At 38.2% G+C, this 22,842-nt stretch overlaps 1 protein-coding gene across 2 annotated transcripts in view; it reads left to right on the forward strand.

The window, feature by feature from the left end:
- The window catches only part of NFKB1 (nuclear factor kappa B subunit 1), a 56,426-nt gene that overhangs the window by 7,015 nt on the left and 26,569 nt on the right, over window positions 1–22,842 (forward strand). Inside the window, exons 2-5 of one of the 2 annotated variants that reach the window (XM_082051931.1) lie at window positions 6,158–6,204; window positions 7,318–7,402; window positions 14,796–14,833; window positions 17,001–17,099. In XM_082051931.1, coding sequence (XP_081908057.1) covers window positions 6,166–6,204; window positions 7,318–7,402; window positions 14,796–14,833; window positions 17,001–17,099 — 261 coding nt within the window. In that variant the 5' untranslated portion in view covers window positions 6,158–6,165. Of the gene's footprint in view, window positions 1–6,157; window positions 6,205–7,317; window positions 7,403–14,792; window positions 14,834–17,000; window positions 17,100–22,842 lie in introns of both variants that reach the window. The other variant, XM_082051930.1, reaches the window with a different exon arrangement.

The raw sequence follows: 22,842 nt of genomic DNA on the forward strand, positions 1-22,842 counted from the left end.
TGGGTTCCAAGGGAAATGAGAGTGCTGGGTGAAGTTGAGAGGAGGTGACCAGAGCTAAGGTGAAGAGGCCAGGTGTTAAAAGGGGTGGGCAGCATCCTGACTTTGAAGGCACTTCAGTGATGAAGGCTTGAGACTAAACGTCTTGGATCAGTATCTGTCCCATCAGAGCAGCCTGCTCTGTCCTCTAGCCAAAATCATCTCAGCGGCTCTTGTCCTTCCAGGCCTGACCCAGCAACTCTCACTGTCTATTGCACAATATGTTTCCCAGCATCTCCATTTGGGAAATGCAGATTTCTTAAACAGTTGTCTCTATGCAGATTATGTTTTGCAAAGGTCAGAAAATTGAGGCTCAAGGATGAATAGTTACCACTAAAAGAAGTAAACAATACGGGGTAAAATACATTGTAGAGACTGCACAGTACAACAGTTAGTATATCTACTGTTTCTGTATTTCATAGCTGCTATAGGATTTCAAAGAACTTCACACTGTTCCTGAAAACATAGTTCTCTGCAATCAGATAGTCTACTGTGTTTTATAGCCATGATGTAGCAAAATATACTTACAGTATAATATACAACACTCAAATGGCTTCACCTCTCATCCTCATTCTTCTCTATTTTTAAGAAGCAAAATAAACAGTCTAAGAGCATAATCACAGTGAGCTTCATTACTTTCATTCAGTGTCCAGTTAAAGAAGTTTAACAGGTAAATTCCAGTGAAAGCCAAGTTAAAGGGAAAAAACAACCTGCTAGAAAACTTGGCAGGAAGAGCTATGCTTTCAATATATCAAGTCAGCTGAAGTATAGTAGTTGAGTTTCTCATTTTGGGGCTTGCTTTCTGAATCTTGGTCTTGAAAGGTGAGAAGAGGTTGATGCAAAATGTCTCGTAAAGTAAGAGATGGACATTGTTTGACATAGAAATTTGTTTAAACCGTCAGACTAATTCCAGTTCACAAGTATAGTGAACTCTGGGTAATAAAGATCATGATTCACTAACATATGTATCTTCGGTGTACCTTTTACAGAATATGCCTTGTTTTCCATCCTGTTAAACTGATCCATGCTATAACCAAACCTTCTTCCATAAAATATTATTTTTTCCTGGACTCAGTCTTTACACTGAATTAATTAAAAATAACCAACAAGGTTTAGAAGGGATTAATTGATTCTTTGTATCTTAAAAAACAGCAGAGAGATACCCTGATGCTAGGCTTTTGTATTCATTTTCTGAGGATATGATGGTTACCCTATCACATCAGGTTTTATGCTTTTATTTTGTTTGATTGGTTCAAAGTACAGAAAGTTTAGAAGAGATGAGTGGCTGATAAGAATTTCCACCAGGCATCGCCCTCTTTTATGATGAGGCAGCTCTTTGTGGGGTAGAGAAGTTGGTCATACTGTTCATCCTTCATCTCTCCAAGTTGATTAAAAAAATACATTTATATTCAAAGAACACAGATTAAAAGCAGAGACCTGCTTACCATGTCTGTCTTTGAAAATCTGGGAAAGGAAGTATGTGTCATGTTTTGGTTTGGCTTTTTTTTTCGTTTGGTCCTATTTGAAATGTTAGCTTCATTAGTAAGTGCACTCAGGCACTTTAAAATACTAAGATAGATTTTGGCTACTAAAGCTCTTTTTTTGGGGGGTGTGGGGGGTGTTGTTCAACTATTAGAGGTAATATTTGCATGATTTTATTTCCTACTTGGATTAATAAGAAGTCTTCCTAATTTGTTAATATTTTTACTGTTCAGGCTTTTAGCCAGACCAGTATGAGAGCAAAGCTAGAAAGAGAAAGAATTAAGTTTAAAGTCTTAGTTTTTTAAAAGGCATGCAGCTGCTGAGTGAGATGTCTGTAAATGTTTTCAGAAACATCTGTATTATTAGTATCTGAATCACACATTAAAGCTTGATTCCTCATAGATGATGAAATTTGCATTGGGTTTCGCTTGTCTGTAGAAAGATATTAGGAAGACATCTCATGCCCTGTTCGTAGGTATTAGATTGGGTGCTGATATCAAAGAGGAAAATGTTTTACTTCATTTTTAAAATTCAGGCTGGAAAGTTGAAGAGGAACAGCAGAGGGAAGGATCTGGGCTCAGAAAAATTAGGGGCCTAAAAAAAGTTGGTTAGAGAAACCTATCTTTGTTTTAAAGTATTTAGATACAGTGGAGGCTGGAGAACAGCAGGAGAGAGCTCTGAAATCAAATTATTGAGATAAACAGAAATGAGAATTCTTGTTCCTGGATGGGAGCATTCTTACACTAGTTATGTTGTTTCCATTTTAAATGCCTGATCCTTTAGAAGCTTTAAAACCTATTCAGAATACAATAAATGAACTTCTGTTCTTCCAGCTGTGCTTACTTGTACCTGCTATTACTTCCTTATTAAGGAGGAGTAGTAATACAAAGTAACTGCCATTATGTTCGCTTGGTGCAACCCCGTCATCTTCCATATATTTTTATGTATATATAGATATATATAAAATCCTAGGTTTCTTCTTTTTCTCTTTTTTTTTTTTTAACCTTTTTTTACAATGGCAGCTGACCTGCTGTGGGGAGAAAGGAATACTGCATGCATATGCACATGCGTACACACAGTCCCTCAGGAGGCACCGCTGTGTGGTTTTGGACAAGTTTAGCTGGATTTAGCGTTTTCCCATTGCACTAGGATCTAAATGACATTCCTTCACCCACCTTTGAATTTTCACACTAAAAATGAGTGTGAGTTGAAATGTTTAGTTTCCTGTGCCCCAGTAGCTGAAAGACTTCAGATGATCTCCAGAGTGGAGACTGTCATGGTTGATTGTGGTCTGCAGGTGTAGGGTTATTTTTTATTGTAGGTGCAAGTTTGCAGTACAGTTTGTGGGCATCGGAGGTTATGTGGGGAGCGGGCATATATGGTAACGTGAACTGCCACAAAGCAATTTTAATCCCAGTCATCTTCAAATGAAAGAGAGGTGGTTTTCACCTGACTTCTCTAAGATGCATATAGCAGTAAATATAGCTTGGATAAAAGCAATCTTTGCCCCAAAATACAGCTCATGTGAGGAGAAAATGAGCAAAGATACTCTGGTGGATATTAATCTTACCACTTAATGCACGTACAGTAGATGTTTAGAAACTGAAGCGTTAAGGGAAGAAACTGATTAAAAACCATGCAATTAATGCTAGGGTCTGTTTTTCTACAAGTGTCTTTTTGGTTTTTAGTCATGTTATTGACTCCCTGGATTTGCTCCAGTTTTCTTGTAAGAAGAGGAAGCTTCGGGATTTGTTAAATAAATAAATCCCAAGCGAACCGATTTTAGAGTCATGGCTCTTGGAACATTTTTGTCATTTGTTTGTCTTTGAAAGAGGACAAAACCTATAGTGAAACTGAGAGTGTTTTCAGTCATTTAGAGGGGTCATGTTAAACTGCTGGGTTAATTTTTGTCTAGGCCCTGAAAAGGCAATCAGGTGTCCGTTTACATACAAAAAGGCATATGTTTGCACATCTAAATCATCGTGTGTTCATAATAAACTGGTTTAGCATTCAGTCCAGAGCGAATGTCTTTAACCTCCCCTCCAAACCCTGCAGCTGACTGTTGAACACAAAAGATCTCAAGCAAGAGACACCTATGCTTTTGGTGTGAGAAAGGTTGTGTTTAATACCTGGTTAGAAACTCCTAAGTATACACCTACAGCAGGGCAGTATGTGGGTAACTACCTTGCTGCTTCCAAGTATGTTTATCTTTAATAGCTGCTGTTTGCTCTCATGACATTGTTCATTGCATCAGCCAAAAAGCCAGAAATGAGCATTTTGATCAGGTGAGATTGAAGGACTGATTCAGATAGACATAGGTTTTATTTCTGTGTGGAGTCTAAATTTTATATCAAAGTACCTTAAATGAAAAGTTTTCAGAAATTCTGCCTCTGTGGTATTTTTCCACTTCGTTGAAGTCGTGTATTGTAGAACTGCAAATGTGACTGTAGAATTGTAACTGTGACCAGCAAGTGGAGCAGGTGTGAGAACTGCCCTTCTCCTAGGGAGTTCTGCTGGAGTGAGTGTAATGCAGTCTGAGAAACCAGAACAGGACAAAGACAATAGAACATGCTGTTAAATTTATCCTATTAGGCTTACAGAAGAAGCTGTGAGATGCTTTGTTTGGAAGTTTTGCGTTAAGTATACATTTAGCAAACAGGCAAGTGGGCAGATCCTAGTCATATTAGCTCCTCAGAACTTTTTATTCTGAACAAGCATACTTACTGTGTTTTTTTGGGTACTTTAGGTATTTTGGAACACAGTTTTGCAATACGTGACTCATGAAATAGTAAGTGATTAAATAGGAGAGCTCACAAACCAAGACTTTTAGAACCAGTTTTTATTCTGTTTGTGCAGAAGAAGTCTGGCATTTGCACTCACAGTTCTGTGATCAGGCTGCATCAGCAGGGTGGGTATTTTCTGACGCTTCCTAAAATCTGTTGGCCATTGAAGTCTTCGGATTGTTTTCTGTAATATCTACAACTTTAACTGTTTGCCAAAAACTAAATTACAGTTATTTCAGTGATGTCAATAACTTGTCAATTGGTGGTGGGGTTTATATTCTTTCTGAGGAATGGAATGTCAAATAAAAACATCTACTAAAGTTTGTTGTATGCTGAAGGTTTTGTTATGCCTTGTATGTTGACTTTTTCCTTAAAGGTTGGTAATAACAACAGAATGGTTTGGAGAATGTGCCTGGGAGATAATGTGATTGACTAGTATTTTTTATATAGCCGAAATCCTGATGTATTAGGCGATGAAGTACAGCATGGGTTTCTGTGGCTGCCTGTTACATCTGTTATTCTTTTTCGGCTGAAAACTTATGAGCAGTTATTTGATATGTGCTCAAATACTACAAATAATATTACCCATTAAATTTTTCTCTTGAAAATTAAATTACAAACAGATGAGTTCTTGTATTTTCTATGTTATGAATAATTTTATCCTCAGGGACTTCTTTTTCTGGTAAATCAGGTGGAAGTGTCTCCTATTTCTCCACTTAAAATTTTCTTTCATTTTCTGCTTGTGTGGGATGGGTGGCTATATGTTGTCTTTGGAGCTTGTTAACAAGCTGAGTTGCGCCTCCATCAAATCGAAGTACCCAAGTATTGCAATTTCTTTTTGATATTTTCCTTTCTAGTTCCTGTAGAATGTAGATGGTGATTCAGTTTTCCTCTGCTGGTTTACTGATCACTTCTCACTTTTTCATAGGGCAGGAGGTTTTTGCAGTTCACTTTGCTTTGCTGGAAAACATTGTTCATGGTCAGTGTGGTGGAACACGAGGGCTGGTGACATGTCTCTATCTTCTGTTAGCTATTAACCTTATTTAGAATGTCTGCTTTCATGCAGACATGACTGTCTTGAAATATTCACTAGTTATTTTCAGATATTCTCTTGGAGAGCCTTTTTTAGTAAGATTAACGTAAGTGAAATTGTAATTTTTTTAAAGAATAGACCTGTTGACTTGCTACTGGCCCAAAGAAAACTAAGCCAGGCTAAACTTTCCCAGTGTCCAGTATTTACATGTAGACAGTGAGAGATCCGGGTTGGTAGTTTGTACATCCGTAACTGCCATTGTCAGCACTCAGCTGTTGTGGGTGCAAAGCACTTGTGGACCTCTGGGAATAAAGGTGTCCAAAATTAGTCAATGCTTGACTGTTTTTACTTAAAGAAAAAGTATTGGATGTTCTTTCTAAGGCATCTTTATCTTGCATTTAGTGATAACTTCCCAAGAAAACCATCAGGCATACATGAATGTTCAGAAGTCTTTTTATTGTATAAAAATGCGGAGTCCTGTTTTTGCTAAACTATGATAATTAATTGTGCCTAAACTCTAATGGCAGAATAGTCAGAGCAAAGCCAGAAACAAATGGATTGCAGATTTTAATAAATTTTTACTTAAAGACTTTGATTGTAATTTTTATAGTAGTTGCTTGGGAGCAGACAATGGAAAATCCTAACTGTAGCCTGCTGTTTGCAAATACTGAGGAATTTTAAGGGTGTTTTAGGAATCATTAACATTATGATTAAAATAAGAAGAGTCAGAGTTAGGACTTAGAACTCTAACATTTTTCAAGTTTCTCTATTGATACACATTTAAAAACAAAAGAGTGTTCTGATGATGTTTTTTGTGTTTCAGGACTTAAAATGGCAGGAGAAGATTCCTATATTATGTCCGATCCCCAGGTAAGTGGATTTGTGTATTTTCAATATCCCGGTATTGTCTCCTAGCTCTCTGTTTTGGCTTCCTCTCATATTGTCCGGTTATTTCCTAGACTTGACAACACAGATATAAATGCATTCCAGCTATTGGCAGAAATCAGGTTTGGGGAAATCTAGGGTTATTTTTTCTCAAAGGTATCTTCTATGTGACCTGTAAATTGCCTTGCTGCTGGAGAAATAGCTGAGTGAAAAGGAATGCTAGGCCAAAGAAGCAATTGAAAAAATACTCATTTTTATGCCCTGAAATTTCTTCTCTCGTAGACATTGGACTTTATCTGCAAATAAAGCCCCTTATACCTTAAAAGGCCAATTTGTAAGATTTTTTGGTGAAATTTGCATTAACGTTGATGACTAAAGTGTTCCTTCACTCATACAGATCAGTAGGCCTAGTTCTTCAGAAGCTCTTCCGGATTTCATTAGGTCATTTTGTGATTTATTTGAATTATGAGACTTGCACTCAAGTGAAAAGTTTGAGTGAAGAACAGATTATTTCTGCTTGCCTTAATTTCAAAAAATAAATTATATAATCCTTTATGCTTGCTCCACTTTGGAAGAAGATATAAATATATCTAACAATAATTACAGTGAGTTAAGACATGTCAGTGTGTTAAAAAAAAATTAAACTTTAACCTGGGTATACTGTTTTCTCGCATTAGAGCTTATAAACATATTAAATAAAGAATGTAGTCTGGTGAGGTTTAATCACAGGAGTGCAAATGAAAACTCATAGGTTCCCAGCAAGGCTTTGGGCAAGGCATCTAGGGTCAGATTTTCAGAACTGACCATCTAAGCAATTTCAAATGTATAATTGTTAGTGCATATAGGCAAAATGTGTGCTTAGAAACTGTGCTGAGCTCAGTGCAGTCTCATGATACTGCTGAAACTTGGTCATTACGATCAGATTTGCTTGCACTGCTGCTGCCAGCAAAAATAAAAGAGATATAAAACATTTACGTACTGCACTGGGATGTTAGCAGTCTCAATATTTGCAGAGAACTTTGAGATTCTCTGCTTATAGATGCTTTATGAAATTACGTATATATGTAGTAATGAAGAGTGTATTTTCTTTCAATACAGATGTTTACAATGGATCAGTTCATGGGAATGAATGCGTTATTCAATAATACAAATTACATCACTTCAGACTTACCACTACGAACAGGTAAGAACTGTTGCTCTTTGATTGTGCTATTGTCCTCCTATTTCTTCCAGTTTGTTTTTTTGTGAAGTTCTTTTCAGAGGCTTTTTGGTTTACACTCTTGTATTTCATAATACTGGATCCCAAAGTTGCCAACTAGACTTTTTATGACCCCCTTACGCATCTCTTTCTTACCCCCGTGAAACTTAAAACAGTGAGGCAAATCTCATTTTCTTTGGGCGTGTACAGAAACTGAAAGTCTCTGTTAGTTAAATGGTTTGAGTGACCGAAGAGCTTTGAGTGACGTGTTTTTATAGATTATTTTGTATTTTTTTCTAAATTTGCATCTGCAATGACCTACATGTTTGTACTGCCAGTTTTCAGGGTGCAACATGTACTTTTTTTTCTTCTGAATGGTGTTTCAGTTGTAATAACTCTTAAGGTGCTTGTTTTTCACTAATAAAATACAGAGTATATTCAACTTCCTGTATCATTCAAATCTGTTTTTCCTTCTTGGTGACTTCTCTGTTTCCTGTAAAGCAACAGTCTGGTATTAAAAGAACCTGACAATTTCCTGAATAATAACACTAGTTTGAAAGCTCAGAATAAAATTTTGCAACCAACCACTGAAAATAAGCAAATAGTATTCTGCGAAAGTCTGATATGCACTTCTTCCAGTATGGTTCCAGCACAGGAATATCAAATAGCAGTGTGTTATATCTCAGCCAGTATTAGCTGCTTGATGAACCTTGGCTTGGTTTTGCTTGTGAAATTTTTTTGTAAGTGTTACTTCTTGCTTGAATTTGGAAAAATCTGTTTCACCTGCTTAGTTTACTAGAATAGCTGATATGAAAGGAGAAAGAAAATAAAAATGTATATAAGCCTATATATCTCAAATAATATATCTCCAATAAGCTATTAATGTCTTTTAACATGACAACCTCCTGCTATTGTATCAGGATGTAGTTGGTATCTTCCGTATTGCAGATTGCTTTCTTTTGTTGAAAATGCAAATCGCTTTTGTTTGAAATATTTTATACACTTGGCAGCAGTGAAGGTTTGAAGGGTAAAATTAAATAAGCAATTAACTTTTTACTTCATAGGTAAAGTTCTACCCTAAAGTAACAATAAATGATGATTTAAAAATAAAAATTAAGGCGTGCTTACTGTTTGAGTGTTTTCTGATTTAAACCATATTTCAGGTTTCTTGATTGAATAGTAGTGAGGAAGGATGAAGAAATACATATGGTACAGATAATTTTGTTTCAAGATAAAATGTTCTGATGAGCAAAGCTCTTGACAAATATGAACAAACATCCAACAAATTGATGTTGCAATCATTTGTTTGCAGTGTTTTTTTTATCAAGACGGATAAAATTTTCAGTAATATTCATCTGTTTAGGATTAAAGGGCTTGTCCATTTTATACCAAGGGTTTTTTTCACTGTTCTCAGAGTTTCTGTGGAACAAATAAGGTTGTTGGAATTTTGATTTCCCTGTGATGATCTCTCTTACACATAACTTTTTAGCTTATTCTGTACTCCTTGTAGAAGACTCATTCCATACAAATTATTCAGATAGATATCTGAAAATCCGTTTTATATATGTCCTGTCTAAACTAGAAAACAGCTGTGTTTAAAATTGTGTTGGGGAAGTCAAGAATTCACTGAGTTCTGAAGTCACAGAAAACTCGTGCTCTATCCTTAATTTGCAAAATTGGTTAGAAAAGACCTTTTTTTTAAATGGCACTGCTCTTGTTGACTGCTGCATTATAGGTGGCAAGTTCCCTGTGTACAAAACAGGATTTGATAAAGGATCATGGATTTCAGGTATCACAAACAAGAACTTATTATTAAGTTTTAGAAAAAGTTGATCATTTCAATGCCATCTGATGATGCCATAGTGGTTTTGTTTCTTGGGTAGTATCGCTATAATGCTTGGTTCCTCTCCTGCTTGAAAGCAGGATGCATCATTACTGCGGACTAACTCTTCAGCTATAACGTAATACAATAATTTGTATATTATGCTTTAATTGTTTCAAAGCAGGAATTAATAATTTCTTTAGAAGCAGCAAGGTCAGTTTAAAATTCTTGCGAGATTTTCCAGAAGTTCTCCCAGCTGAGATATGAAGGGGGCAAAGTAAGTGTTCTAAAAAGAACTTTTCTCTAGAACAGTTGGATAATTTAAACAGGAAAACCAAAGACATTGTTGCTCATGATTTGGTGTGGTGCCTGCATCTTCCAACCTGTACGTTTATGAATGCACAATGTCAGATTTACTACATTGGCAGGCAGGTTTAATATATAACTGTGGATTGCCATATCACGCCAGGGTAGTGAATCAACAAATACCTGGGGAATTTGGGGACTTCCTGATGATAGATGTTCTGCTGTGTTGTTAATATTTACAGTAATAGTAGAAAACCTTTGAGATGTTGGGGCAAGGATTTTCTCAATATATTTGTTGGTGTCTTTGCTCGCTTCTTTTTTTATCTCCTGTATGTCAGTTTTAAGTAAGAATTAGTCATGGAATTGGGTAGAACTCTGAGCAAAATGTTTTATAATTTTGGGTGTTTCTTACTTCCTCTTGATTATACAAGGCCATCTACAGCCGCGTAATGTAGCAATCTGTGTGCCAGTTCGTGATGGTTTTGGGAACTGGTATTGGTTTGTTTTTTAGGGGCTCTGGTCCAACTAGCTGTTGGCATTGAGGTGTTGGGTTTTTTTCTTGCAGTCAGGCTAAACCTGTAAAGTTGAAGCAGGGCCATCAGCAGCTGAACAGTATTGCCTGGAGGCTGCTAGAGTTACAGTTTTCTGTTATTTCTTTAACCTCCTCTGCCAACCCTCTGTGATGCGTGCTGTTGAGGTGAAATGGGCATAGAGGGAAAAAGAAAACACTTACAAAAATCTTAATTTCATTTTTTATCAGAGAGATGATTTTAGGAAGAGATTCAAGGACACTTGACCATCACCAAAAATTGGTTGAGTGTTCATTTTCCCTGTCCCATAGCAGTGGCCCTAATCTTCAGAAGCATGAGCAGACATGCATACTGCTTCTGGTGTTTTTTCTAGGTCTTCTGTGCTTGTATTTATAAAAGTGAACAGAGGGAAGAGTCAGGTTAAGCAAAGCCTGTGTGCTGTTTGCTGTGAGCATCATGCTCACATGATACACTGCAGAGTCAAGATACAGGGGAGTGTTCCTGTGCGGGTGAACCCCTGAGGGGAAGGACATACAAATGCTATGATGGGCCTTCAGGAAGGATATGACTCTAGATCTAGAGTCTGAGCTTTTAGGCGCAAGGTGCCACTGTCAGGATGGACACAAGAGGGATGGTGTTAGATTTTACAATCAAAACCTCGAGGCTATGACTATTTTCATCCATGTCCACAAAACAAACCAGCACACAGTTACAAGAGTGAGATGCCTGCTTTGGGGGACCCACTAACAGAGAGGAGGTGAGAGAGGGACTTGACCACAGCTGGTTGCAGATTAAATTGAATGGTACAAGGTAAATCGTTAGATAAAGGACCCCACCAGTCCAGGCTGCCAGGCTTGCAGGGATATCCCACCAACCTCACAGGCCCTTTTGTTCTTGACTTTGCTGTGGTGGGAAGAAGGAACCAAGGGGAAGCCTAAGATGAGTGCTCCTTTGGGAAGTGTGCGTGCAGGGTGATGCCTGTCAAGTGGAAGAAAGAATGTTAAGTGGTGGGAGTGTCAAGATGCAGGAGGGCTCTGACTCAGGCAGGAAGGAAAGTAAAGAAATGTAGCCGTTGAAGAAGACGTGGGGAAGTGGGACTATGACTCAGGCTGGAGAGGAGGCAGTGGGATGCGAGTAGGTCTGTGGCAACTGAGGCAAGAAGACAGAAAAGGAAGCACTGAAGCATAGCCAGGATATGACACGCTGCAGCAAACCCCTTCCAGGCTGGAGGACTGCATGTCTTAGTTGCAGTTTTCAGCCCTCCTGACTGCAGCAGTGCCATGGAAATCAATGAGGAGTGCTCATGTCAAAACTTGGCTCTTGGCAACCGTGAGACTCATGCCAGTGTAGAGGCCAGCTCCATGATTCTATGCTGCTTGAGCCTCTCTGCAGGGCAAAAGCAGAATTTATGCTATGCATTAAGTAGCATTCCTTCTTGTGGTTGTTTAACACTTAAAAGGAGGTTGCTCATTAAACAAGAACTTGAAGCAAGCAATTTTCCAGCCTAGCACAGAGGTATAAAAGATTGTCACAAATCTCATCATTATTAGTTCCTTTTGCAAGGTGTGCATCTTCAGGTTCCTGCTGTCTGCTTAGACCAGACATGCCTACTAATAGAAACGGATTAAAAACTTCCTGGTGCAAAACACTAAACATCTTTTCTATTCCCCATGAGAAAGGATGAGAGAGAGAGAAAGAAGGAACCGCACATAACCAATGTTAGGCTGTCTGTCTAATGTACTTCTGAATATTCAGAGTTTAGTGAAGACAACTGTATGAGACCTTTCACTAAGTAAAAATCCTTTTTATAGTCAAAATAAGACACCATTTGTGCTTGGAAGTTACCTTGAATGTTGCTGCTTTGTTTTTAAATAGACTTGCATTAGAGTGCCTTCTCTGTACTGTTACTTGGATCTGTTTCAGATGCTATACTAGAGAATTACTTAGTCATTGTAAAAAAGAAAACGTTTAGTCACAAACTCCAAATTTTTTGCAAATTTTTATGTTAAAATACATTAGTACATGATTTATGTAATCTGGATTAATCATAGCAGGCATGTAATTTGCCTTTGTACATTTACACTACACCATTTTTGCACTTTCAGAGTATTAGTATGTGAGCGTTTTTTTTGTATTAGTATATTTGTATGCTTTATATAAACTTTTTTCCCAAGGGGGCATAAGAATCACAGTCCTAAGTTTTCCATTTTCTTTCATTTTCTCAAGGGCCATGCAAGGTAAAACATTTCAGCAGTAGAAAGTGTTCCCCTTGAGCTTTCCAATATGCCAATATAGTGTATGTCCCTCTTTGGGGAGTTTGAATTTCCTTATGCTGAGGAAAAGTTGGAACCTGCTGCATCCTGGGGGACTGCTGGAGCCACTTAGCTGTTGAATAAAAGAGAACTTCCTTTTCTGGCTAATGTTTAAGAGAAAGCAATGGTATTTTGTGCCTATATTAACCCAGTGTATATGCCTTGAAAATGAATTCCTAAGGGGAGAACAGCCAAAGAAAATTCATTGGCAGATCCTGCCCTAGAGGCTTCACTGGAAGTTGGAACTACGCAGTTGTATTTTAGGTACGTTGTTTCTGCCAGTGCCCAGAAGATATACAAGGCCTCTGGATCATTAAAATATAAAATGTTAGGTGCCTAAAGCATGAGTCGGGTTAGAGGTCTGTGAACAAAAATCTTAAATTTAAGTGCTGACGTAATGCTTAAACCCAACTCGCCTCATCTTGACTCTGTATTACAGACAAAAACTGAAAAATAAAACCACACCAAAGCTCAATATTGTTCTATGTCTGTTAAAGTTTCTGAAGTCCGAACTGTTTTTCATGCTTTCTAATGTAAGTTGATGTGTACATGATCTCGGGGACACTGTTTCGCATGACTTCAAGATTTTAATTGTAGCAGTGTTTACTTTTTCACAGGAAGAGTGTTGGACTTGGGAAATAAATGAACTTTATATGTGAAATTGCTGTGACTGATGTGCAATATAACTTTGGCTTGAAGATAATTCAGTCGCTGAGTCAGCCAACTTCAACAGCAAAATACTAGTTTCATCTATTAGCATATTTATCAAAATTTCCCTTTTGAGAGAACCCTGTTCAGTTAAGACCTGTGCTGAGTAAAGGCACAAAGGTCTTGTTTTATTAAAGTGAAGTTGTATTGAGGAGCTGAGAAGGATGCGTGTAGTCATCCTACAAACTATAAAGTAATGAATCCTCTGCCATTTTTAATCATCAGTGTACATCAGACCTATTAGCAAGTGAAAGTTGATGCAAGTATGTAGTTCTGTGCCGAAGCCAAGTACTACCTAGTCGAGGTAGCTGGGTGGTGTGGCACTTGCAGATGGTGCAGTTGTGCCAAGGCAGGTCATACCTGCAGGTTGGCAGGGCACGATGTGTTTTACATGCTTGCAGGCTCTGCCACATAGCTGTGGCTTGTCTGCTTTGAAGGTTTCATGTGTCCCAGTGAACTCGCTTGATTCCTTAGCTTTAATACCTTTAATAGAGTATAAGAGATGATACGTAATTCCAACAGGAATGTAGCTGCCAAAATATTGTGTAAGTATTCACAGCGAAGCCGTCATTTGGGAACTGCTTTGGTAACAATTGAGTTTTTAGCATTGAAATCTGAATCTTGTTCTCTGCTTAGCAAGAGGTAGATAAGAAATCATGCCTCTCAGAACTGACATTTTCAGACCCAGGACTGCCTTGTGTTTTAGTAGGTATTTCACAGCCATCCACTGAGGGAGCTTTCCTTCTCAATGTAAATAATCTAAACGAGCAGAGTTGGAACTAAGCTTTGATTAGGTGACAGATTCTTAACTCGGGTGGCACAGAGTTTTCATTGGATTTAGGGCCTGCTCAAAGGCTAGTTAAACTGGTGAATTTGGAATGGGGTTTATGATATGGAAGTTAGTCACTGTTGAGGGAGTGGTGCAAGACTAAAAGTTGTTTAAGGAAGCCTTCTTTGAAAGACACAAATAGAATTTTAGTAGAACATAATCCTGTGTATTGGCATCATGCTCAAAGATGGATCTCATTATGGAGTCTGCATCTCTAGTCAAATAGTGTGTTCAGTGTTTTTAGAGGCACAGCAGAACAGTATATTTTAAAGTGTATCTGAAATTATTAAAATAATGTAAATTGTTTAGTCTCCTCAATTACAGGGTGTTTTTTTAAAGCAGTTATGACTGTTAGGGCATGTTGAGACAGCTTAAATTCCTCCTATATTCCCATACCTCAGAGCTTCCCATTGGCTGTCTCTAGACCTTCAAAAGAACCTATTCAGTAGAAAGCCCTAGAGCCAAAAGCTTGTGAATATAGTCTTTAGAGCCCAAGGGGTTTAAATACAAAAGTTAACCTTAGCTCAGGAGGCCAGACTGCTTGTCAGTGGCAAGGGAAGGATCCTTATTACTCACCCTTGAGAGTTTTAACTGAGTGATCAGAATTGCCCATTTAGGCGCTCTGAGGTAAAATTAACTTTTCTGTGTTAATCCTTCCCTTCTTACTCCACTGGTCTTACAAAACATTTGAAATTACACACTACCAGGTGATCAAATTATTTTTTAAAATTGAAGTTCTGAAGATGCTTAGGTGCGTTCAAAAATTTTGTCTCAAAACATTCGAGGACATCAGTTTTACTCCTTCAACTTACCTGTGATAGTAATAGAAATAAATATTTTATTTTTACTTTTTTTTCTTTTATGTTAGCAGATGGACCCTATCTTCAAATCATAGAACAGCCAAAACAGGTAAGAACACTACATTTTGAAAATCTTTGAGTTAGCTATGTCACTATGCTCAGCTTTGAATAAAATTATGACTTAAGATTAGAAAAAAAGTGTGTTGAAGCGGTTGAACTCTCATAACAAATGTGGCACTTAACCATGAGCAGTTTTTCCTCTCTCTTTTGTCGTAAAATTATTTCCTGTTTTGTTCTGTTTTCATCTTTGTGCCTCTCTGGAAGTACCATAAGACAAAAAAAACCCAAAACACTGAGGGTTTTAAAAAAATGTCTTGCTAAGTATAGACTCTTAATTTTAGAAGTGACTCTTATGGTACCCCCAGTGTTTTGAAACATAAATGGCTAGACCAAACATGGAAGACTTTTAGAATTTGTTTCATGTTTCTTAAAACACATGAAAGAAAAAATAAAAACATTTTATTCTGTTCCCAAGTTACAGAAACTTTTGACTTGTGTGTTGTCATCGTTAAGAAATTCTGTTGTCCGTTGACATTCCTTTCATCATGTTGGCTGTTTGAATAAGCCAAGAAAAATGAAGATAAATGCTTGAATGTAGATTTTTTTTGTGTGTGACTCTGTAACAAACACTCACGCTTGTCTGACAGTACGAGAGTCATTCCAATGCACTGGTCAGTTTTCATGCAACTGTGTACAGAGTAATTGCTGGGTGAAGATAGCCCTAAAGAATGCCAGGCATTGTTCCCTTTAGCTGGTGGCATCAGCAATTACAAGTATTCCTCCTTAAGCTGGTATAGAATTGGAGACCACCTTCCTGCCTCTCACAGTCAGTTGCATAAAATCCTACCTTAGGGAGCTGTTAAGTAGACAGGGAAAGAGAGTGACCAAAAGCTGTCCCATCCTAGCTTGGTCTTGTGCAGAAGCATGCCACAATCCAGTCTTCCTTGTAGGAGATGGTAGAAGATATTTGTGGGGGAAGGCCGCACAGATGACTTGTGCCTCTGTTGGACCAAAGGCATAGAGGTGAAGACAGACCGAGTCATCTCATGCATCGTGATGCCAGAGGTTGCTTTGCCTTTTGGACAACTTGAGTTCAAGCTTATCATAACTGTCACACATTTTACTGTAGGAAGGCAAATAAAATACATACTTAAGGATGAATTACATTGTCTGGTCAGTGTCTGAATAAAAGTCAGATTTTTCCACTTGCCTGGGAATCAAGTTTTTAAACTGGAAAGGCTTTAGTAAGATAGGTAGTGAAGCTAATGATTACAGAGCTATTTTTGAGCCATGTTTACCGTCAGCTAGTACAGACTTTGAATTCAGAGTTTTCTGCTATTAGAAAGAAGCTGAATGATTCCAATGAAGGATATAACGCTAACTGGTGCTGTTAGGACAGACACTGGGAGTCCTTTATAAGATGGGGACTTTGCCAGGAATTGCAGTACTGCAGAGTAGGTCTGAAAGTATTCGATGTTGGGAGCCACATGAAATAATACAACTAAGTCGAATTACCAAATACATTTGCTTAAGAGTAGCATCTTTTGTGCCTTATACATTACCCTGTAAAGGCGACGTTACTTCCTGCAAATAGAAGTGGAATAAATGGACAGCTGTACTCTAGAGTGGCTGCTAATATCTTGCAGTTCCCTAAAGTATATTCAGATACCTATTTAGGTAACTGAAATGAAAACTCAGCCGTTCAAAGTCCCCTGAAGCATTTGTGCTGTTTCTGGATTCCACTTGGAGATGCAACTTTCACGTGCCCTGCCCAGAAGGAAGAATCATTTCTGTTTCATCCCTGTTCCTTTCTTTATGACGCTTTGGACTTCCTTGATCATTATTGACTTCAATTCTCTCTGCCTAGCAGCAGTCACGGGAGAAAGAGTATCTGCTCTTGCATTCTTGAATTTTTATCTTGTTTTGAGAGTGTAAATAGATCTCTGCTTCGAAATAGTTCCACTTACTGAAATAAAAATTTTGGGTTGCTGCTGTGTGCAAGAGTGAGAATATAACAGTTTCTCCAGGGCTACAATTCAGTCAACCAGCACACAGACAGCATTTCAGGGATGAACAGTTATAACTTTTCTGTTTGTGAGCTGTTTGGGCAAGTCCTGTTTATGTCTGTGTGTGTGCAAGCTTGCGCGTGCGTGTTCTCTTTTTTTTTAGTTTTGTTTCTAAACAGCTTTCAAGTGTATTTTCCTTTATTTCCACAGAGGGGGTTTCGTTTTCGATATGTATGCGAAGGCCCTTCACATGGTGGGCTTCCTGGTGCTTCTAGTGAAAAGAACAAAAAGTCATACCCTCAGGTCAAAGTAAGTACAGAAATAATTAATTTTGCAATCTGAATGCAAGTTGCCATATATTTGTGTCTAGAACCTTACTGCATATCAACATAAATTTGTATTGAATTACTCAAGACTGACTGCATTTCAATCACAATTTTCAAAATGTAATTGATTTTGAAAAGGAAGTTGTATTCAGATTTATGGAGTGATTTTGGCACCATATTTAACTGCCAGCAAGTGATCAGTAAGCTTTCCTGCACCCACCACCTCGGCTCCCTCCTGCACAGTAACGGAGTTCTTCCTCGAGGTGCAGTTTTAGCAAAAAGCAAGGCCTGAGCTTCTTAATTACTCCACTTCTAGCATACTGTAGAGTATGAGTCCAGTCAATTACTCTTTCAGTTTAAAATGCTGTTTCCCAAGTTTTCCTTCTTTTTCTGTTCATGTTACTCCTTATCCAATATCTCTAGGATACTCTGTTTTTAAGGATTACTTTAAAGTCAACAGAAATCTCATTTTAATAGGAGCAACATTATGTTCAGGTGTTGGCTGAACATTTTTTGGTGCTTTTTTCCCTGGAAAAAATTCAAGTATGTTAATCAAAGAAACATTTTATGCTAACGCAATATGAAGATTATAACAGTGGTGATTAATCATTCTAGGATTAGAGAAGAACTGTCCTTGCCTATGTTTCTTGCAGCAAGTTCTTTTTCCATGGAAATGGGGAAAAGATACTCTGTGTCCTTTCAGTAATTTTTAACTTAATTAAAGTCCTAGTCTTGTTGTTGCATTATCTCTTTGAACTATTGCACTAGAGATTGTCTCCTGAGGAGCAGGGTTAATGTGTTTTAATTCTGGTGTTAGTTCTTACACTCTCCTTTAGCAGGAGAGAAGGGGAGAGTGGCAGGCAGGCAGCCTGGGTCACCCTCAGCTCTCTGTGCAGCATGCCTGGCGTTCTGCAGTTCTTGAGAAAGGCTGGAGTTTGGAACAGTTGCGTTTCCCTAATGAATCAGTATGAGCATGACTCAATGGAAAATAATGGGCATTGGCTGACATAGCCCAGGGTGTTAGTCTTGTAAATTGAGAAGAGGCTGGGAAAGCTGATTTTGTGTAGCCTTACAAAACTCCTGTGAAAAAATTCTAGCCCAGGCAATGATCTACTTACTTTTCCCTTTCCTATTGTGACGGTGATGATGAACTGATGAATGAGATTTCACTAGTATGTTTGGATATAGAATAGTTTACCTCAGTTGAGCCAGATCTTTGGACTCCAATCCTATTGATAATATTACAGACGATCCTTTATAAAGATGCGATAGGTCGCACAATAGCATGACAAGGAGATATGCAATTAGGAGTTATACAGGAAATGGAGTAAACTAGAAACCAAAGTGTTCTTTGGCTTTCCATCAAACCTTCTGTTTTCATTGATCATCAGATTTTTAATTTTGTCTAAAGCTTACACACACACACACACACACACACACACACACACACACACGTGTGCCTTTCCCTCCTTCCCTCCCTCCCTCTCGTCCTGCTGTGTGCATCTGGGTTTTTTTTCTAGTACAAATCCCCACATGGCAACACCTGCTGGGAGAGGCTGGCAAGGGAACACAACATATAAATTCCTCAAGGCCATTGCTTGTTAGTGCCTGTTCTTGATTCAAGTGGTGCCAGTAAAGACAGAAGTGTTTCACACCTTTTCCTGTAAGTCTCTGCTGTGTTTTGTCAAAGGGTGCTTCACCTTGTCATCACTGAGGTAAGCACAGTTGAAGATTGCTAGTTTTTTTTTTTATTGCATTGGGATTTTTTGTTTTGTTTCAGGTTGGTGGGTTGTTGTTTTGGTTTTTTTTTTAATAACTCTTGTGGCAAGGCTTTCACCATAAAACCTCTTTTAGTTCATCACAATGCTGTGAAGGCTTTGGTTGTAATGTAGAAAGGAGCTTTTGTCATAGATCTTTAAACTCTGGACGTGGTGTGGTCAGTGCAGTTCACACTGGGATCTCTCTTCTGCTTGGCCAACTCTGAACTGCAAGCTGATGTAACTTACCAGTAGCTACCAGGCAGTGTCCTGAAAATTGACGCATTTGGTGCACAAAAATGTATTGCTGTCTCCCTACTCCCTTTTGCAGGATCATGGGTTGACTGGCAAAAGAAAACACATTTATCTGATGTGGCCTCTTGCATGATGTGGACTGTCAACCTTGCAGTTTTTGTTTGTTCGTTTGTTTTTTTTCTTGTACTTAGTCCCTAACTTGTGCCTGGGCTGGAACACATCAAGATTTATCTTTCATGTAAAGGCTGGAGTGCTGAGGCCTTTGCTGTGTCTCTAAGCAAGATGTTTTGGTAGTTAATAACACATTTAACCACCTCTTGTATAGCGTATAAGGAGATGGTGTAGGTCAGGAGTTAGCGTAGTAGTTCTACAATGCCACACTCTTCGCACTTAAGACAAATCTGTGCTGGCCAGTAAGGCAGAATCGATTTAAAACATCTTGTTTTAACAGCGCAGTCATAATGAATGGAGTCTGGATAATAGTGGTATTTTTTTATAATGTAAAAAATGGGATTAATTAATCTTTATGTTTTATGGAATGATATTCCTTTGTTTAACCCTGTCTTTGCTAACCCTAATCCTAATATCATGTTCAAAACGTCTTATATTTTCAGAGGATTTTATGTAACTTTGCATCTAGTTATGGAGAGCAGAGAAGTTGTAGATACTGAACATGTGATAATGAATTTACATTTTATGACAAGTTTTGTGGTTACAGTAGAAAGCTACCCAAAATTCTTCATTTAAGTTTCATTTTCATCTGCCCAATGTAAGTAACACAATGCTGGAAAATTTTACTGCCTAGAACAGTTGAAATCAAAGTTCCTGAGCTGAAATTTTTATTCTTAATTGCCTTGGGTTTATGTATTTGAAAAACTGTAAGAAAATCTGCACAGAAAAATTCTACTGGCTTTCTTACATGTTCACCATGTGTGTCGTGGTCTTGCATACTGATGTTACTGTAGGCATATTCATGTTTTACGCTGAAGTACTTGATCCAGTTTTGGGTGTGAAAAGAATTTGCTGAAAATAACAGTGTGAAGGAAATGTCCTGAATTTTCATCTCCTTGGGGGCAAATCTACGTGGGTGGCTGCAAACTCAAGTTGCTCATCCTCTGTGGGCTGGATGTAAATCGGCTCCAGCCCAGAGGCTGAGTAACCAGTTAGTGGGAGGTGTACCCAAGCTACTGAGCACCATCGCTCTGCTGGTGAGTTTGGACATTGTGCAGTTCAGCTTGCGAATTGAAGCTGCGTACCAGTTAGGAGCCCTGAACCCAGGCACCTGAACAGGAGAACTGCTCATCCAGTTGTGTCCTGGGGCTATGGTACATTATACATCAATTCGGAGATAAGCATTCTTATTGAAATCAGGGGGATTTCAGCATGTGTTTCAAGTTCAGGGTGTAAATTTATGGAAAATTAAGCAAGTTACTTTGTTGATGAGCCTTCTTGGTGAAGAAAGGAGCAGCATATTTGCCTTTTTTTCTCTTGTAGGAATTAAATTGTGGAGTGGTATATCGCTGATTACAAGTTAAAAATTCATTGAACAGCTGAATTAAGGAATAGACATGAGACAGGAATAAGCAGACTTTTTATTAAGTCTTTACCCCTCCTAAGCACCTGTACTGACCCAAATTCAGCCAAAGCTAAATTTGATGAGATTTGTGCCTTTTAGTGCTACGGTTAATTTGGCTGAATATGAGGCACTGGGTCCCTTTAGTTGGGCTCCTAAAGCAGAGCACCTAACTGTATTTTTGACATGAGAGTGTGACCTCACATCCAGAGGATCAGAAGATCTTTCACTGCCACTGGTTTAAGTTACTTTGCATTGCATACTCTTAGATTTCTAAATGGATATTCAGTTGCCTAAATGTTTCATACCACATCTGAAATATTTTGTCTTAAACTGGAAACTGAAAAAAACCCGATGCTGCTGCTCAGTGAAAATAAACAGTTTGTAAAGAGTGATGCCTCATCTTTGCGACACTTCTTGGGTTCGTGTATTGAGGCCAGCACTAGTCACACTCTGTCAGTCAGGCAAGATTGGGTATAGTTGCTATAACAAAGTGATTAGAAAGAGAAATAGGGATTTTTGTAGTTGCTGGCTTTGTAGGTTTGCCACGGTCCTTTCCGTCATTTGCTTTCTGTTGACCAGTTGCTTTCACTTCTTGCTTGTAAGATTCACTAGAAAATAACATCTTTGAAGTAGGAAAATGTTCTTGTAAAGTTTTTTAAAGTTTCAGAAACTATAAAATAATTATCTGGGGTCTGGATTGCAAGAGGATGTGAAATAACTGAAAAAACTTTAAACTCTTGTTTTGAAATTGACTCAAATTCAGGTTCACAGCGTCCTTTTAATCTCTCCGACAGATCTCTCAAACAGAAACAGCAGATAAATGTGAGCCTGCAGCTTTCTAACTTTATCAGATTAGATCAATTGAATGCTGCTTCAGTACAGGATGTAATCAAGTATTACAGCTATGCTCTTCCCAGGAACTCCTGATTTTCTTTTTTCTCCCCTATCTTTAATTTGATGTTCAATAGCTACTTTTTCAGATCACAGCTGTGATTTTGAGCAGTACAGCACCCACATGCTGTCTCCCTCTTATGTTGAGTATGTGTTTTTGTGTCAACACCGGAATCCTTAAGTTTCTCTAGATATTGAGCATTGTAATACGCTGTCTACCTTTTGACAGTGTTTAAGTTCTTACATAAAAGGTGATACTGATTTGTATATCTTGGTGCCAGAATAAATTTTAAGTTATTCTGATGTTGTGGTGTCAGTAATTCAAGGACATCAAGAAATTATTTCAGACTTAATTGGTGGTAAACAAGAATATTTAACCACTCAGGCTGTGTTGCTGGGCACTGAGATAAACTGGGTGTCTCACAATAAGGTAGGAAATCTGTCTATATGAAATATAGGTACGAAGCAGTTCAGGGACATTCTGTACCCTTTGCAGTGTAGGACATCAGACTGGATGACAATAGTCCTTTTTTGACTTATGACCTATATAAGCTGTTACGTTTTAGGAACTCTTTTGTTTTTCCCCTCAGAGAGACTACAGAGATCATGCTGAGCTGAGTAACAGGGGGAGATTGCAATCTGGTTACCGCTGCACTTACATGTTCTGCTTTCAGAGGCTGGAAAGTCCTTGACGTGCAGCAGTCCTACCTACAGTTTCACTGTGGTTTCTACAGCTGATGAAGGATTGTCTTGAACTTTTCTGATGTGATACTAGAACATGCATATTACTCATAATGAATGTAATGCTGTAGATGTGCTGGGAACTTTATAACAGGGAAAGACTTTAGTGAGGGATAAAATGAAAAAAAAAAATTGAAAGTCCTTCTCTTGAAAAGTTAATTGTAGTCATGGTGGTGACATGTAGCATCAAATGCAGTCATTTTTATTTTCAGATGACTTTCTGTAATTACATAGGTATCTCTGCGTTTTCTCACTGCTGGTAGATGGTGGAAACGGTAAAGCAGTGATTACTCTGCGTCTCTGTATAGTTTTAGTCCAGAAGGGATTACAGTTTGGAAACAGGAGAGCAGCCTGAGTACCCCATGTTTTGTATTTTAGAAACTGCCGCTTGTAAAATGTGCATTAATACAGCATTAAATGGTTAAATAGCAGGCAGTGAGTAATGAGAGGACTTTTGCACACCTGTTCCTCCTGGAGCAGCTTTTCCATAGTGAAGATTTGTTTTG

The sequence above is a fragment of the Streptopelia decaocto genome, assembly GCF_964273445.1.
Source record: "Streptopelia decaocto genome assembly, chromosome: 4".
Taxonomy (NCBI): Eukaryota; Metazoa; Chordata; class Aves; order Columbiformes; family Columbidae; genus Streptopelia; species Streptopelia decaocto.